The 17,814-nt window shown below is 51.2% G+C and overlaps 1 protein-coding gene and 1 long non-coding RNA gene across 2 annotated transcripts; one reads left to right on the top strand and one right to left on the bottom strand.

Moving 5' to 3' along the window:
• Positions 1-63: 63 nt before the first annotated feature.
• LOC132648303 (uncharacterized) lies at positions 64-9,060 on the top strand. Its single transcript, XR_009586670.1, has 5 exons — positions 64-184; positions 4,264-6,396; positions 6,511-6,667; positions 7,243-7,514; positions 8,128-9,060. It is a non-coding gene; the product is annotated as an uncharacterized LOC132648303 (long non-coding RNA).
• Kifc1 (kinesin family member C1) lies at positions 563-16,491 on the bottom strand. Its single transcript, XM_021629848.2, has 11 exons — positions 16,319-16,491; positions 9,916-10,053; positions 9,721-9,820; positions 9,209-9,262; positions 8,653-8,703; positions 8,113-8,507; positions 6,625-7,404; positions 5,607-5,897; positions 5,449-5,522; positions 5,083-5,158; positions 563-699 (listed from the first exon to the last, which is right to left on the bottom strand). The coding sequence occupies exons 1-11, from the start codon at positions 16,334-16,336 to the stop codon at positions 655-657; spliced, it is 2,022 nt and encodes a 673-aa protein (XP_021485523.1). The 5' UTR covers positions 16,337-16,491; the 3' UTR covers positions 563-654.
• Between the last annotated feature and the right edge of the window lie 1,323 nt (positions 16,492-17,814).

Genomic DNA, 17,814 nt, shown 5'->3' with positions numbered 1-17,814 from the left:
CTGTCCCAAGCCCGGCAGCCCTAAGAAATGGGTGACGGGGGGGGGGGGGGGGGCGCAGTGCGGGCAGCTACGGACACAGTTCGCTGTGCTGAAAGAGAAGAGGCGTCAGGACAGCAGTATGTGCCCCGCCAAGTGAAAGCCAAAGCCTCGCTCGGTCAGAACGAACGGCTCTGCATGCTTCCAGGTACTTAGAATACCAACAAACCTGTAAGAGCTGTAATAAGCTGGAGAAGTGGCCCAGCGGGTAAGAGCGCTTCACTGCTTTTGCAGAAGACCAGGTTCTAGGACCCACATCCCAGCTCACAGCCATGCATAGTTTCAGCTCAGAGGACTGAAGCTCTCTTTTGAATTAAAGGAGCACTGGACATATTCAGGCAAAACAACTCCACAAAACTAAAAAGTCTAAGATCAAGAAAACAGTTTTTAACCGCACAGCAAATTTTATTTGATAGTTAGGCACATAATATTTTTCACCCAATAAAAGAAAGCATCTCTCAGTCCCCACCCCTACTCCCACCAAATACATAGACACCAAAACACAGAGATGAAGCACGCTCATTTGCACAGGATCAGGCCCTGACTCCATCTTCACTTCTTATTAGCCTGAGCAGTGCCGATAACAGAGATGAAGCACGCTCATTTGCACAGGGATCTTCACTTCTTATTAGCCTGAGCGGTGCCGATAACACACTGGTTCACCTGTGGACCAACAGGGTTACACACGATCAAAGTCTGCAGGCAACACGACAGCCTCCGCTCTGCCCCAATGCCAGGGCTGCCCTCTGAATCCCCGAAGTAAGGGCTACGAAAGCAAGTTCAGCCTGGCCAGATGAAGGGATAAAGATGGTATGCCCACTAAGCCTGCAGGAGGCCAGGGTCTGAGGAGATGAAGTTCTGTAGTGCTGCCTAGTTTTTATGTCAGTGTGAAGAAGGGATTTCAACTGAGAAAACGTGCCCTCAGATTGGCCTGTGGGCAGGCCACAGGGCCTTTTCTTCATTAGTGATTGCTGCAGGAGGGACCAACACTCTGGTAGGCAGTGCCACCCCTGGGCCGGTGGTCCTGAGGTGTCTTAATAGAGTAGGCTGAGCAAGACACCAGGAGCAACCCAGCAAGCAGCACTCCCCTGGTGGAGGTCAAACGTGTCTGTAAAGCGCCCCGCCCCCATAAAAGCTTACGGGCATGTCTAAGTTGCTCAGGAAGGGAACTCAATACTAAAACCAGTAAAGAATTCAGCATTGAGGCTGTGTTTAAAAGCACTTGCTCTTGCAGAGGACCTAGGTTTGTTGCTAGAAGCTGTATCATGGCTCATAACCATCCACTAACTACAGTTCCAGAGAATCTAACCCTCTTCTAACCTCATACCAAAGACAGATGCTGCGCACATACATGCATTTAAGCAAAACACTCATTCACATAAAATACAACTTTTTTTTTTCCTCTGCTTTTTGAAACAGGGTTTCTCTGTGTAGCCCTGGCTATCCTGGAACTCACTCTGTAAACCAGGGTAGCCTCAAACTCAAGAGGTTTACCTTTTTCTGCCTCCTGAGTGCTGGGATTAAGTCTCGTCTCGAAAAGCAAAACAAAGCCTAACCCTAACCCTTAACCCTAACCTGTAGACCAGGCTGGTGCTGAACTCCAAGATCTACCTGCCTCTACCTCCCAAGTGCTGGGATTAAAGGCGTGTGCTGCCGCCACCACCACCACATCTAGCTACCCAGCTAAATATTAAAAAATAAACATACACAACCCTAGCATATGGGGGCTGGAGAGATGGCTCAGAGATTAAGAGAACTGGCTAGATTCCAAAGGACCTTGGATCCACACAGCAGCTCACAGCTGTCTGTAACTGCAGTCCCAGGGAACCCAGCACCGTCTTCTGTCCTCCTTAGGCACCAGGCACACGCAGTGCACAGAATACAAGCACACAAAACACACACACAAAAGAATTATGCATCCACCTTTCCTCCACAGTGTCTCCACCTGACCAATGCTCGTGTCCCTGTCATTTCATCTACTTCCCACTTTATGTGTCCTTGACAAAGGGGCGGTTTGTGGGAACCTTGCATTGAATAAATCTAGCTGGTGCGTTTTTCAATAGTTCAGGTAATCATTACCACATTTTAGCAATTACTTATTTTAAATTAAGATCCGCAGCTTTAAAGCTTAACGGGCTACAGTGTATCATAAATATAACTCTCATACGCACACTTTATGCCTCTGCTTTACCAGTGTTCACAGACCTGAACCCACAGCACTATCTCTGAGGTGTGTTCTCACATGCTGGGGGAGAAGTCCTCATCCAAGAATTATGATTAATGAATACTGATTAAAAACCAGCATCTTAAAGCCCTCTACAATGATGGATCTAGACGGTTACGGTTTTGTAAAATCCCTAGTTGAAAACCAAGGAGCCTGATGTTGGCACAGCTCTAGTCCCAGCACTTGATAGGAAAGCAGGAGGACGAGTTCAAGGCTACCCTAGGCTACCCGAGTACCCATCTCAACTAAAGAGATAACAGTGGCAGTGGTGGGTGTGGCTTAGTGGAGGAGCACTTGCTGTAACACCACCACAAAAAAAAAGAAAAGAAAAAAAGAAAAAAGTTGGGCTGGAGGAATGGCTCAGAGGTTAAGAGCACTGGTCCTGAGTTCAATTCTCAGCAACCACATGGTAGCTCACAACCATCTATAATGAGATCTGCTGCCTTCTTCTGGCCTGCAAGTGTACATGAAGGCAGATATTGTATAAATAATAAATAAATAAATCTTAAAAAAGAAAAATAGCTACGCCAGTACACAATAATGACAGAACTAGACAGTGGGAGTTTCTGATGTCACAGAGGTATACCACTGCCCCATCTACTAAATAGGCCAAGAATTTGAACTAGAATTACTAGAATTATAAATCTAACCAAATCAAATCTCTAAGTCTAACCACCAAACAGCAAAACTGAGGGGGAAGAGTAGGAACCAGCCAGAGTCTGAAGATAGCATATTAACAGGACAAGACATTCTACTTCCAATAAATACTTCCAATAAACAGAGGCCCTGTTACACATTAAAGTAAGCAAGTATTCCCCCCAAACAAAACCATCCTCCTCCAAGTGAGAGCAACACCCTTGCTAGGACTGAAACAAACCTAATCTATGAGAGACATTCCTGAGACAGCTGGGAGAAGGTGAACTGGACATCAGAAGTTCACGACAGGCAAAGGGCACACTCCTGTAATCCCAGCCCTTGGCAGCTGGAGGCAGATCAGTTCAAGATCAGCCAGTGTTACTGACATGAGAAGCTGACCTAACAGCCCTCCTGCCCTACAGAGTATGGACATTAACATGTAAGACATTAGGCTGGGGCAGCAAAACAGCTCAACTAGTAGAGGTGCTTGCCACCAAATCTGACAACATGGTAAGCCAAGTTTGAGCTCTAGAGCCCACGTAGGAGAGAACCAAAGTCTACAAATCCTCTGACCTACACACAGACATGATCCATTTATTTTATATGTGTTTCATATGAGTATTTTGCCTGCACCTTAGTGCATTCCTGGTGCCTGCAGAGGGTGTAAAAGTCCCTGGAACTAGAGTTAGGGATGGTTGTGAGCCAACATGTGGGTGCTGGGACTACACTCAAGTTCTCTGCAAGAACAGCCGGTGCTCTTAGCCTCTGAGCCATCTGTCCAACTGTACATTGCTTTCAAACTGCTCCCCCCCCTTTTTTTTTTGAGACCGGGTCTCTCTACACAGCTCTGGATATTCTAGAACTCACTTTGTAGACCAGGCTGGCCTCCAACTCAGAGATCTGCCTGCTTCTGCCTCCCAAGTGCAGAGACAAAAGACGTAAGCTACCACTTATGACAAAAACCTGCTCATTATCTTTGAGAAATTAGGCTAGTCACACAGCCCATGCTTAATGTGACAAGGACCAAGTTCAAGCCTCAACACCAAAATAAAGATAGGTGAAAGACAGGCCACATAACTGAGAGAAGAAACCGCCTTAACTTTTCACTGAACTTGCCAGGCAGAGGGCAGACCCAGTCATGGTCAGAGTCCAACTAAAGTCACAACTCAGTAAAGAGCTCTAGCCTCAGGAAACGGGGAAATCACCCAGCAAGGCAGAGAGTGAAGAAACTAAGGCTGCCCAACCCTAGGGTGGATGAGGTCAGTGGTGCTGTCTGGCTAGCCCCTGATGAGATCTAGAGCGTGAATGTCTACTTGAGGTACTTCAGAAAGCTTACATCTCCTTTGTTCTGACAATTCCATTTTAAGGAGCAGTCCTCTAAATGGATATAACTAGAAAATACACAAATGCGTCAACGTGGCCTTGTGTGATATCAGAGCAAGGCGGGAACAACGCAATGGCCCAGCAGTTGGAATTGGTGAGACTTTTTGGTGGACCTAAAACTAATGCGGCAACTGGGGACATATGGGAGCGATCTGGGGGCTGTTTTGAAGAGCAGAGTAAACAAGGGACAAGTTCATAAATACAGTGGAAAGGAATCAGACCATGGACATAGCTTGTTTTTGCAATATAGCCCTGACTATGTGGCTGTTTCTTCTAAAGACGTTAATTCAAAGGCCAGTAGTTCAAAATGGAATCAGGTAGGTATTACCCAAGAGGCCTAGTAAGTTTAAATCCTTTCTGGATGGATGTAGCCTAGCTAGAAAACAGGACTCATGACGGAGATGCCTACGAGCGGCCAGGAGTCCTCCCAGTGTGGGCAGTGGTGGCTTAAATGAGAATGGCCTCCACAGGCTCATAAATTTGAATACTTAGGACCCAGATGGTGAACTGCTTGGGGACGATTAGGAGTTGTGGCCTTGTCAGAGACGCCTATAGGTGTTTGGGGGAGTGGGTGGGCTTTGAGGTTCCAAAAGCTCGTGCCATTCCCAGTCTCCCTGCATCATGGCTGCGTCCCAAGAAGTGCGCTCTCAGCTACTGCTCTAAGCCTGTGCCTGTCTCCTACCGCCCAATTTCACCTCCATGATGGCCATGGACTCTAACCCTCTGAAACTGTGAACTCCAAGTAAACTCTAAGTTCCTTGGTCACAAGAACAGAAACCACGACAGCGGGACAGCAACTGTACCTTGGAAGCAAAGCGCAGTGAATTCAGGGACTCAGAGACATTCTCTTCCAGAGGGGAAATGTTCACAAACATGAGCCTGTGGAAAGAGAAGGGCCCCAGCCAGCATCAGTGGTCTACACACATCAGAGGCTGCACATACATAGCTGTGTTAAGACTGTAGTTCCTGGGCCTGGAGAGATGGCTCAGTGGATGAGAGCACTGCCTGCTCTTCCGAAGGACCTGGGGTCAATTCCCAGCACCCACATGGCAGCTCACAACTGTCTCTAGCGCCAATTCATCCCAAGGAGTCTGACACCTTTCCACCAACACACATAAAATACAATTAATTATTTTAAAAAGACTAGTTCCTACAGTCCCTCCACTCACATCTTGGCACTGCCACCCAGAGAGTTCTGCAGCAGGTAGGTAAGCTTGCTGTTCCGGTAAGGCACGTGGGACTCCTGGAAGGTTAAGGGTGCAGGCAGTTAGGATAGGGCATTCTTCCCCACAGCCCATGCCTTTCCTGCCCAGGCATCCATTCCTACCTTATTGCTCAGAGCCATTATGACCAGCCCCAGCGTCGACAGACTGCTGTTAATGGCCTGTGTCTCCCGAAGACGGTCCCGCTCCCCGGGGCCCAGGGTGAGGCCAGGGTCCAGGCGCTCGCTCCCAGCCAGGTCCACCAGGTTGAGAGGAGCGCCACACTGCAGGCCGCGAGCAGCGTGCTCTCCGGAAATCTGCAGCTGGAACACACTGTGGCTGCGCGATGATCTCTCGTTCTGGGCAGTGCGGGCCACAGCCCGGTTCTGGTGTGCCAAATGGAGCAGAGTCTCCACCTAGGGCAGAGGCAGTCAGAAGCTGGAAAGTGCTGGGGGTGTTGGCACTCGATGAACCTGTCTAGGCCATCTTTTAGCAAAACCAGAGGCTAAGAACAGTGTGTATACACATTTAGACACAACAGCCCAGACTGGGTCTTAGCACATAACTATCATCCCAGCTACTTGGGAGGCTGAAGCAGAACCCAAAGTTTAGGGACTCCCGGAGATACAAAGGGAGTTCTGGGCAACTTAGTGAGGCCATGTCTCAAAGTAAACGGGCCAGGTGTGGTGGTTTACACCTATAATTCCAGCACTCAGGAGGCTGAGACAGGAGGATTGCCTTGAGTTCAAAGCCAGCCTGTGCTACAGTGCAATATTCTCAAAAAAGAATAAAAGGACAACCCAGGTGACCTCACTGCCTGAAGAGCTCCAGAGCAAGAGTGAGCTTCGAGTACCCCTGAGAGGCCTGAGATGGGACCAGCCAGGTAGCCGTCCTGGCGAGGGTGAACTAAGCCACGTAAGTAGCAGGAAATGGGTCCTGAGGCACACCTGGGAGGAGATTAGTGACCTCCCACTGGGGCGCATCACGCCTTCCACTCCTTGGCCTCACCACAGCAAACTTGCCTTGTAGCCTACCAGCTAAGTCTGAAGTGATGCCCACCCTCACAGCCCACCCTGCGCCCTTTGCTGTTTTGTTTGCACCATTCTGCCCACTCTTCTGGCTCCAGCCCCTACTTGTCCTCACCTCCTTCTCACAGGAAACAGGGACATAGCGTGCATTGGTGACGGTAAGCTCCTCACTTCCCGGGCCTGCCCGACGAATCTCGCACTCGCCCCCTTGTCCCTTCCGGGTCCCAGTGGCTAGCAGGTCTCGGACAGTCTCATTGTAGATCTCCACGTAACTCGCCACAAAACTGTATGTCCAGCCCTGGCCACTCATCTCCTGGGCCACAGAGAACAGATGCCGCAGGGCCCGAGGGATCAGCCCCTCCAACTGGGGGTCTCCCCCAGCCCCACCCTCCATAGTGAAGGTCTTGCCACTGCCTGTCTGTCCATAGGCAAAGATGCACACAGGGTAGCCATCCAGTGCTGACTGGACAAGCATGGAGATCTCCTCAAACACTTCTTCCTGTTTGCTTCCTGGTGGGAATACCCGATCAAAGGAGAAATCATGGCGGGTAGTGGGGGCTGGTGCCCCAGTCAGGGTCGATCGCCGATCATCCGACCGTGAGAGGCTAAGGCGGGTTGGGGGATCAGAGGGTCCAGCAGGGCCAGGGGGAAACAGGAGGAAGCCGGGGGATGGAGTGGGTTCCCCTGCGAGGACAGGGCGCACCCGGCAGAATACCCGGATGTTGCCCTTCAGTTCCTGCAGCTGGTTGTGCAGCCGACGGCGCTCCATCTCCAGCCCGTGGACCCGGTCTCCTTGCTCAGCCAGTAACGTCACCTGGGCTGCAGTCTTCTCCCGCAGGCAGAGCAGCTCTGCCTGGCTGCTCGACAGATCTGCTTCCGAGGCCTGTAACCTCCTCTGCCCGCAACAGAGAACAGAAGGTGGGACGCAACCAAGAATTAGCAAGTTCTAGTGCCACAATGGGGTTGCTCCCTAGCCCCATGGACTTCACAGACCGTTAAGAAGAGGTAAGAAAACGCTGTGTGGGTCCCTCTGACTGTGGCGAGCACTCAGTGACCAAGCAGGAAGACCCAAGTTAAATTCACAGCACCCATGTTAACAAAAAAAAAAAAAAAGCTGGATACGGCTCTGTGTGCCTGTAATCCCAGGGCTGGAGAGCAGAGCTAGAAGGACCCTGGACCTTGCTGGCTAGCCCAGGCAGAACAGGGAGCTTCAGGCTCAGTGACTTCTCACCCCCTGCTGCCAAAAAAGGAAAAAGAGAGAAGGAAGCCTGGCCCTAGGATGAGGCGCACGGAGGGAACTTCAGAAAGACGCTGTCCAGGGGAACCTCGGTTAGGGTGGGTGTGCACACGGAGAGCACCAGTGGGCGTAAGCCGTGCCGTCTAACCAGAGTGCACCCGAGTTCCCGGGCGTGGAAGAGGGAGAAATATGGGAACTGTGAGCAGAGGCAGCAGGGCCAAGAGCAGGCACAGCATGAGAAGCTGCTCAGAGGACTTGATGCACAGTCCTGCTGGAGAGGTGAGGCCTTCTGCGCCTTTAGCAGCCTTGAGGAGAGGAGTGAGCCGCTGCAGGGAGAAGCAGCCCTTGTGAACACCTGGCCCTTACCTCTTGCTCCTCCAGGCGGGCGCTCAGTGCCCTCCGCTCCTCCTGCAGCTCCAGCCGTTCTTTCTGGAGCTCCTCAATCAGCCTTCCTGTGGTACTCAGCTGCTCCTCCAGCTCCAAGACGCGGGCACTCAGAGTCTCCAGCTTCTGCTGGCCCTGCTCGGCCTGGGTGCGCACACTGGCCAGCTCCCCTTCCAGGGTGTTCCGCTCTGCCCCCAGGCCTGCGGCCTGCTCCTGGGCCTCTCTGAGTTGCTCCCGAAGGCCCTGGTTCTCCTGGTCCAGTGTCTGAGTCTTCTCCCGATAACGTTTCAGGTCTTCATTGAGGTCACACAACTGACCTTTTAAATCCCAGGCAGGGCGTTTGGCACGTTTCTTTATCACCATAGGAGCAGCTGATGCTAACATGGGCACAAAAGGGGCAAAGGTCAGGAGTCGTGTCCCTCTACCCTTCAGGCTAGCCAGGAAGACAGCACACGGCGTTTCCTGGGCACTCTCCCACCTTCCCCTCCCCACCCTCTCACCCCAGGCCTATGTGTCACCTACAGGCAGGCTCTGGAGCAGGAACAGTGGGAGCTGGCTTCTGGTTCCTCAGCACTGGAGAATGAGAGTTAACATAGAACTCTGTGTTGAACATGCTAGGACACACCTATAATCCAGCACTAGGAGGCCATGGCAGGAAAATTGCCAGTTTAAGGCCAACATGAGCTACAGTGAGACTCGGAAGAAAACACAAACCCCACAAAGGCTGGGCTAGAGAGAGGACTGAGCAGGTCAGAGCACTCGCTCCTCTCAGGGAGGACCCAGGATTGGTTCCCATCACCCTCAGGAGACTCACAACCACCGTGACTCCAGCTCAGAAAACTCAGTGCCTCCCTCTGTGCACATATATGCTCAGTTACACACACATGCAGTAAAATAAAAATAATAAAGTTTAAACACTAACAAACTCAAGGGCTGTGCTGTACCTTAGTGTAGCATTACCTCCCACATGCAAGGCCCTGCACTGGATCCCCAAGACCACCCCCTACAGAAAAAAAGACTTGTAGGGTAGAGTTCGCCCGTCCCAAATCCCCGGCCGGGCCCAGCGCAAGACTGTTACCTGTAGCGACTGTAGAGCAACCTCGAGGTCCTGTCTTCTTAGGGCCTTTCGGAGCTGTGCAAGGAAGGAAGAGAGGGCAGGTACAGCACGCGCTCTGGGCGGCGTGCACTGACACACGCTTTAAAGGGTCAGAAATAAGACAGCTCACTGTCCTTGACCTTTAAGCATCTGATCAGCTCCTGACGACCCTTCTGGGACCAGAAGTGACTCACTACGCCCAAACTCAGCAAGTAAAACAGGCAAACAGGCGGAGCCGTGCACGCGGAACGCTGCTGCCCGTCTGTGCCTGCTTCCTCGCCCATCTCTTCACTCTTCCACAGCTGCCCCGGGGGGAGCCAGACTTCCAAGAACAGACGTGAGAAGCAAGACTCTAACCTCACCTCTGTGCCTTTGGGATCTCAACCAAGTGAAAGGTTATCATCGACTCAAAAAAATAGATAAAATTTGAAAGAAAAGAGTGAAAGAGCAGCGCGCCTCCACACCCCTGGTCCCAACCCACCCCTAGAACCCACCTGCAGTGTGGGCCTGTGTCTGTGACACTGTGCTGAGGCGTGGTGCTCGGGGGCAGCCTGTGTCAACTCTGGTCACTGTACCCAGGCCTCGTATCCGTTTCTAGGGAGGGATAAGGATGGAGTTCCACAGTGACCTGTCCTTATCACACATACCCCCCTTCCCTTCCCGTGCTCTCCTTTCCAGACATATCTCACCTTTGCAGGCTCCAAGGCATCCTCCATCTGGTCAGCACCCCTCTTGAGCTTGCTTCCTGGAAGGGGCAGTCGGGAGGAGGCCTTGACCAGGGTTGTCTTCAGCTCCAAGTTTCTCTTCACTTCCAACAAAGGGGGCCTCTGTTGGGAAAAGAGACTCTTAAGATAGGACCAAGCCAGGAGGTTGTGGTGTACATTCTTAATCTCGGCAGCACTTGAGAGGCAAAGGCAAGTGGATCTCTGAGTTCAAGGTCAGCCTGAGTTCTAGGACAGCTGGCGCAACACAGAGAAACCTTGTCTCAAAAACACAAAACAACAACAACAAAAGACAGAAGCAAAAGCCCACAAACTCCCCTTTTTGGAGCTCCCCTCAAGCCTAATTTTCAATCTCAACTATCAGCAAGCATTAGCTGAGTATCATGTGTGCCAAAAGTTGGCACTGTGTGCCAGATAAACAGCACAAATAGATGGAGAGCATGACGGAGGAGAGGGGAGTGCTTCTAGGGAAAAGCTAGAGGGAGGCTGTACTTCAGCTGTCTTTCAGGATTGAGTTCAAGCAAACAGAATCAGATATTCCTGGAAGACAAAAACTAGTACAGTACCGCTGCAAAGCCAATAGTCCTTGTAGTTAAAGCTCGGACCTTAAATAAAAGAGGAGGACTTTTGCTAGGCGGAGCAGGGGTTTACAGAGCGCCATCTTGAATGCTTCCTCTCCAGGCACCATTATTAACTAATTCTGAAAATGGGGAGGGCAGACACCATGAGGTGAAATGCCTGTCTATGGCCACACCTGTGGACCGTGCACATGCAGTACCAGTGGAGGACAGGAAAGACAGCCAGAACCCCTAGACTGTGGCTGACCACCGTATCCTGGGGATCCAGTTCAGGTTCTCAAGCTTGGTAGCAAGTGCCCTAAGCTCTCACCAGCCCTTTTCAGTACTTTCAGAAGTCTTGAGGATAAGAGTTGGCTTCACAGCCAGGCGTGGTGGTACACACCTTTAATCCCAGCACTTGGGAGGCATCTGCCAGTTGAAGGCCAGCCTGGTCTACAAAGAGAGTCCAGGACAGCCAAGGAAACCCAGAGAAACCCTCTCTTGAAAAGCTAAAAAAAAAAAAAAAGAGTTGGCTTCCTGAGTATGGCCCAGGGACAAGCTTCCCAGGAGAAAGGAAAGGGGCACACACAACGAACAGCAGTGTCTTATTCAGGTCACACAGCAGCAGAAAGGGGAGCGAGAACAGACGGGAGGGAAGCAATTGTGCTGGGGGGTGTGGACCACCCAGGAGGGTCTGACACTCAGGGAGGCGGCGCTCTGAGGTCGTCAAGGCGGGGAGGTGGGACTCGATCTGTTCTCAAGAGCTCATGTGGCAGCACACGCTAATCCGGGCACGCAGGCGCCTGAGACAGCAGGATCACAAGTTTGAGGCTGGCCTGGCTGGGTTATACGCAAGACCTTTCGAGAGAAAGAACAACTGTGAGCACCTGAAAACGGATGCAGGTAGGAGAGGAGAGACAGGCGACGTTTGCAGACTGCATCGCTTATGCAGCAAGGACTTGGTGCATACGGCTTTGCAGCACACAAGGCATGTGCCCAAGAGTGCCCAAGAGAGACGACAACCACCAAGTCCTTCCTGCTCAGAGCTTATTTTCCACGGCAACTGCCAAACTGCAGATCTGCATATGAACTAGGCTACAGGAACAGCCTGTGTTGTCAAGAATGTTAACACCTCGTATCACTGAGTGCCTGGGACAGAACCTACTTTGCTAGATCTAGTGGCTAGCTGCAAAGGCTGTGCGTTAGTGCCAGGGCCGCAATCTCTCGAAGCTCAGCGAGAGCTGTAGCTGGGCCCGAGCACCCGAAAGTACTACTACAGTTCCATGACCACGTCCCAGGAGGAGGGGCTGCCCAAGTTTAATGCTGTTAAACTCTTGGGGGATTGAGGAGATGTATTAGCCGGCCCACTTGCCAAAACCTACAGTCCCAGCCCAAACCCAAATTGCTTGCATCCTGGCCGGCCCTGGGGCAGATGGGCAGCAAGTACACCCAGCAACCAAGCCCTGCAGCTGGCATCACAGCATTCGTCTGTGCCCTCTTCACTCTGGGTACAAACGTGCCTTTGTGAGGACAGAACTCTTGGTTTTAACACAGAAGGGAGGGATCTGGTGATGCTGTAGTGCACACTAGAGAAAGGGCTTCTGGCTGAACATAAATTCTGGCCACCCCACGTGTCAGTGACACAGCCAGGAACAGCTAGTAAGCTCACCCAGCAAGGAACTTCAACCAGGACAAAGAAGTAGGGCCAAAACACTCAACGACAGGTACAGGCCCATCAAGACAAAGTCCTGCTAGAATGGGTTTTGATAAGGCCAAAGTCTAAACCTCCTTAGTATTCATGTGCCCCTGCACATACTATGGGGGAGGGGAGTTTAGACAAGGTTTCTCTGTGTAGCCCTAGCTGTCCTGGAACTGACTGTAGAGCAGGCTGGCCTCGAACTCATGTAAATCCACCTGCCTCTGCCTCCTCAGTGCTGGGATTAAAGGCCTGTCCTACCACGTCCAGGCCCCTGGACATAGTACATGAAGCCTAACTAAGCTGGTTTTGGTCCAGCTCCTGGAAAACAATCTATGTAAGTCATGATGGCAGATGCCTGTAATTCCAGCTGTTTAAGAGGGTGAGGTAGAAAGAGTCCAAGTTCAAGGCTAGCCTAGGCAACTTAGCAAGGATAGGTTTAACTAAAATTGGGGGAAAAAAAAAAAGACAAAGACTTGGGTATAGCCTATGAGAACACCCATCAGGAGCCATTCATGCCCAAAATGAAAAATAGAGAGGTTGGCAAGCTAGTTCAGGAGGAAAAGGTGCACACTGGCAAACCTATGCCTAAGTGTGACACTTAGCTTAGGCACTCCCAACTCCAGAAAGTTGTCCTCTGATCTCTCTAAGTGTGAGCACATGCTCCCATGCACATATGCTCCACACACACACACCAGTAAATAAACAGCTTTGTTTGCAAATCCTAACATTACAAGCTGATAGCTGCACTATCTGAACTGATGGCAGTGAACACAGACAGGCGTCTGCCCACTCTCTCCAGCCTCCCTCAGCTACTGTGCACTTAGCTGACTTTCTGTGCAGAGGCATTGTTAAAAGAAGCTGCCCTGGCCAGCCGTCCAGCTACATGAAATTCCAGCTCAGCCTGCGTGACACCCCTGTAACTTGAAAAGTAACCAGTTCCTTAACTGCCATGCATTTTCTAATGTTTGACTAGGACTCACAAGCCATGTGCGTCCCGCTTAGCTATTACTGAGGCAGAACATGTTTGTGGATGACAATGTGATACCACAATGTTTAAGCTGGAGACCTGTGACAGGGGAGGCTCCTGAGAGGATAGGGGTGACTCCAGCTGAGACTCCTGGTCGCGGGAGTCATGGAGACTGAAGAGGCCATCTTCAAGCCAGTCAGGACTTCCAGTGCAAGGAGGGGAACACAACCCACCCACAAAACCTTTGACCTGGAGGGGACAGCGCTCTACAAGAAGACCAACAGAGTCAACTAACCTGGGCCCAGGGAAGCTTACAGAGACTGAAGCAGCAACCAATGACCATGCATGGACTGGACCTAGGCCGCCTACACATATGTACCTAATGGGCAGCTTGGTCTTCATATGGGTTTCCTTGTAAGGGGAACAGGGATTTTCTCTGACAAGGACTCTGCTGAATGCTCTTCGATCACTTTCCCCTGGCGGGACTGCCTTGCCAGGCCACTAAGGAAGAGGATGTGCTCAGTCCTGACATGATTTGACGTCCTGGGGTGGGTTGGAGGGGGGACTCTTCTTTTCTGAGGGATACGGGAAGGGGGAAGGGTGATAGGGAGACGAGGAGGGGGCTAAGATCATATAAAGTGAATAAATAAACTTGTATAAAAAATGATGTTTTCAGGGCTGGAGAGATGGCTGAGCGCTTAAGAGCACTGTCTAAGAGATGGCTAAGCGGTTAAGAGCACTGTCTACTCTTCTAAAGGACCCAGGTTCAATTCCCAGCACCCACATGAGAGCTCACAACTGTCTGTAACTCCTATTCCAAGGGACCCACCCTCTTATATGCAGACAAAACATCAATGTACAGGAAAAAAAAAATGATGTTCTCTAACTTGGTTCTTATACGTTTTCCTGCATAGAAAAAGCCAGGAGTTGTGATCCCAACACTCTGGAGGCAGAAACAAACGGATTTCTTTGAGTTTGAGGCCAGTCTGATCTATACAGCCAGTTCTAGACTAGCCAAAGTAACATGGTAAGAACCCTGTTTTACAAAAGGAAAAAAAAAAAAAAAAAGACAGCTTATTGCTGATTACTTGAAAAGCACTACCTTTTGTGTTTGCTATTGGTTTATTATTATTATTTATTGTTATTTATCATTATTTATTATTATTATTATTGATTTATACATCAATGATTTATTCTGGACAATTCTAGCCAGTATGAATAGTACTTTTCTCCCTTCTACAAAGGTGGACACAATGACCTCAGCTGTCATAAGCACTTAGCACTTGGCACAGCCAATCACCCAACCCTTTTGACTCCAGAAGGCCCCAAAAGGGGGTGGGTCCTAAGGCCCCTCCCTGTGTGCATCGCAGCAGATCCCACCTCGGCCAGCTCCAACATCTCAACAGCATCAGTTTCTCACTATCATCCCAGTCAGTCCAACAGACCCTACAATTTCCTCTAACCTCAAGCATGCCTCTCTTGACACTGTTCTCTGGCAGCTACTGCCCTTTTTGCTGTAGTTTGTTCTTTGCAAGGGTTCTCAACCCTTGGGTCAGGACCCCCACGTGGGGGCCAAATGCTGTTTTCACGTGGGTACAGTATCAGATATCCTGAATCAGATATTTACAATTCATAACAGTAGCAAAATTACAGTTACCAAAGTAATGTTATGGTTGGGGTCGCCACAACACGGGGAACTGTATTAAAGGCACACATCGCAGCATTAGAGAGGTTGAGAGCCACTGGTCTAGGGCATTCCCTGGGTTCAATTTAGCACCTAAACAAATTTCACTTCCACCATCCCACCAAAACTGCTTTCCTCAAACCCGGCAGTGGTGGCTGGCGCATGCCTTTGATCCCAGTGCTCTGGAGGCAGAGGCAGGCGGAGCTCTGGGTTCGAGGCCAGCCTGGTTTACAGTGCAAGTTCCAGACAGCCAGGGCTACACAGAAAAAGCAAACCAAACCAAAAGCCAAAACAAAGAAACCATGTAAACCCTGCTACCCTCAAACACAGTACCAGCTTCATGTTACTGGACCAACTAGACATTATTTCTTTTGGGTTTGTTTGTTCTCTTCAGTTTTTGAGACAGTGTATCACAGGCTGGAAACTCAAAACCCTTGCCTCTGCCTCTGCACAGCAGATTTTATGGGTTTGTCTCAGCAGATGACTGAACCAGGGGTTTTGGATGCCCACTCAGCACTGTACCACCAAACTCCTCCTTCCAGTTTTTACTCACCGAGCCTCCTCTTAGTTTTTTCCTTCCCCTTGGACCTGCTTGAACCCTTTCTCAACAGTCCTTCACTGCCTTCCAACAGAGACAAAATTTTCTTTATTTCTGTCTCCCCAGTGAATGTCAGCTCACTGGTGGCTGGGACTTCTGTCTCCTATGTAAGTACAGCTGTGTAGGGCTCTCAGAAGACGCTCTGTAAACACTGCGTGAACAGACCTGAGAAAACTTGCTCGCCTTTTATTTTTTCCGAGAGCTGTCATAGTGCAGCGCTCTCCTTTTTGGCCGTCTCTTCCTGTTTGAATGCTGTCCGTGATTCAATCTAAACTGAAATACCAGTAAAAAAATGCAGGCCGGCCTTTCCTGGCACTAGAGGTCAGGTCATAACTGCCACAGACATACACCTCAGATGGCTGCGGGTAACGCAGGGCACCCATAAACCAGTTCACTGGGCAAAGAAAGGGACGAGAAAATAAGGAATTTTTTAGATAGATTGGCCCCATTTGTCCTCTTCCTTCCTCCATCCAGATCCAGAAACAGACGCGAGCACAAAAGGGCATCAACAGGGATGTGCCTTGGGGCAAGGGACAAAGCCTCTCCGAACCCTCGCTTCTCCCACACGACAGTCTGAAAGAACTGAGGCGCACAGACACGTCGAATGCGCTTGGTAATTCGAAATGGGAAGTGCTGGAGCCAAGCGCTAAGGGACACGCGGACCGTCGCGCCTGCAGGACGGGGACGGCGGGCCAAGGTCGCTGCGACCGTTTGGGGGCCTCGCAGCCTGTCGCCCGCACTGGGCCGGCCGCCGGAGTGCACGAGCCGGTACAGCCTTCCCCTGCAGGCGGGCGCGACCCGACCCGCCCGCTACGGCTCGGGCCGTCCTCCCGTCGCGGCGGGAGGCCGCGGCCGCCGCACTCACCTGCGCCTGCGCGTCCATCGCGGTCCGCCCGGGACGGGATGCAAAGGAAGCGGGCGGAGCGGCGGCGCCCCGAGCCCTGCGTCCTCCCTCGCGCCCCACAGACCGAGCGCCGGCGGGCCCGGGAGCCCAGCCACCCACCACACCCGCCACTTTTGAATTTCAACCGCCGCGCTCCAGACGCACCGCTCCGTTCGCAGAGGCCAATCCGCGCCGGCGCCGCGGACGCGAGCCAATCACGGCGGCCCGCGCCCTCGGGGCCACGCCCCCCCTGCCGCGACAGTTTCCCGTCACCAAAGGGCCGGACACCCAGACGCTCCTGGACTCCGGTCCCACTTCCGGATCCGCCTCTTCCTCCTCTTCGCCCTCTCCCCCTCCTCTATGCGGCGCTCGCTGCACTTCCGCTCGGTTTCCGGAGGCCTCTGGTTACGTCAGACGTGCGCGTGTGCGGAGGAGGAGGGGCGGGGCCGGGGGCGGGGCCGGGCGGGCGGTCGCCACCTAGCGGCTGCTGCGGGGAATGCACGCTTCGTCGCCCGCCCGGGGGAGTAGAGGAGGACGGTCCCGCGGTCCGTTCGCGGCAGGGTCTCTCAGATGGGAAAAGGAGAAAGTGGAGGTATGGAGACGTGACGACGAGCGGGAGGTAACATTCACCTAGCACGCTGAGGCCCTCCGTTCGGTCCTCAGCGCAAGTGAAGAGGGAAGAGTTAAAAGGAGGAGGGCGAAGAGCCGGGACACGGAACTCACCAGAGACGGGAGGGTAGCAGAATGGTAAACCCTGGAACCCACATGCTGTGGAAGGAGACAACTGTCCCTCAGGTCTTCGCCGACCTCCACAAGTGTGGCTCTTTCACACTCAATAATATGTTACATATGAACAATATATGTACAGGCCTATACACACCGAAATATACACATACATATTTACATACATAAACTATGTTATACTCAGTAATATAAACATGTGGAAAAATAACATGTATGATAGATATATAGATAGAGTGCTTGTTTGTTTTGCTTTTTTCAAGATTGAGTTTCTCTGTGAGGTCTGGACTGTCCTGAAATTTGATCTGAAGACCAGGCTGGCCTTGAACTCAGAGTCAGTGGAGCTGGGATTAAAGGCACACATCGCCATGCTTTGGGACTAGAAGCCAGGCATTGTGGCACATGCCTTTAATCCCAGTACTCAGAATGCAGAAGCAAGCAGGTATCTATGAGTTTGAGGACAGCCTGATCTACAAAGTGAACTCCAGGACAGCCAGGACTGTGTCAAAAAAAACAAACAAACAAACAAAAAAAAAAACCAACCCTATCTCAATGAACAAACAAAGAAGCAAACAGATAAAAAAATAAGACATTGATATCATAAATACACATAAAATAAATCTCCTTGAAAATATTTTTCATATAGCTGGGCTCAGGAGGCAGAGTCAGACAGATCTCTGAGTTTGAGACCCACCTGGCCTACAAAGTGAATTCCAGGAAGCCAGGGCTCTAGAGAG

This window comes from Meriones unguiculatus, chromosome 16 (genome assembly GCF_030254825.1).
Source record: "Meriones unguiculatus strain TT.TT164.6M chromosome 16, Bangor_MerUng_6.1, whole genome shotgun sequence".
In the NCBI taxonomy this organism is placed as follows: domain Eukaryota; kingdom Metazoa; phylum Chordata; class Mammalia; order Rodentia; family Muridae; genus Meriones; species Meriones unguiculatus.
The sequence above is the reverse complement of the archived record's forward strand: the minus strand, read 5'-3'. Positions and strand labels throughout refer to the sequence as shown.

What these genes read in the sequence shown, in the direction of transcription:
- Kifc1 (XM_021629848.2), bottom strand. An exon ending in TTGCTCTACAGTCGCTACAG is followed by an intron (nt 8,704 to 9,208) that starts GTAACAGTCTTG and finishes CTCATTCTCCAG; the next exon opens with TGCTGAGGAACCAGAAGCCA. An exon ending in CACTGCGCTTTGCTTCCAAG is followed by an intron (nt 700 to 5,082) that starts GTACAGTTGCTG and finishes GTTGGTCCACAG; the next exon opens with GTGAACCAGTGTGTTATCGG.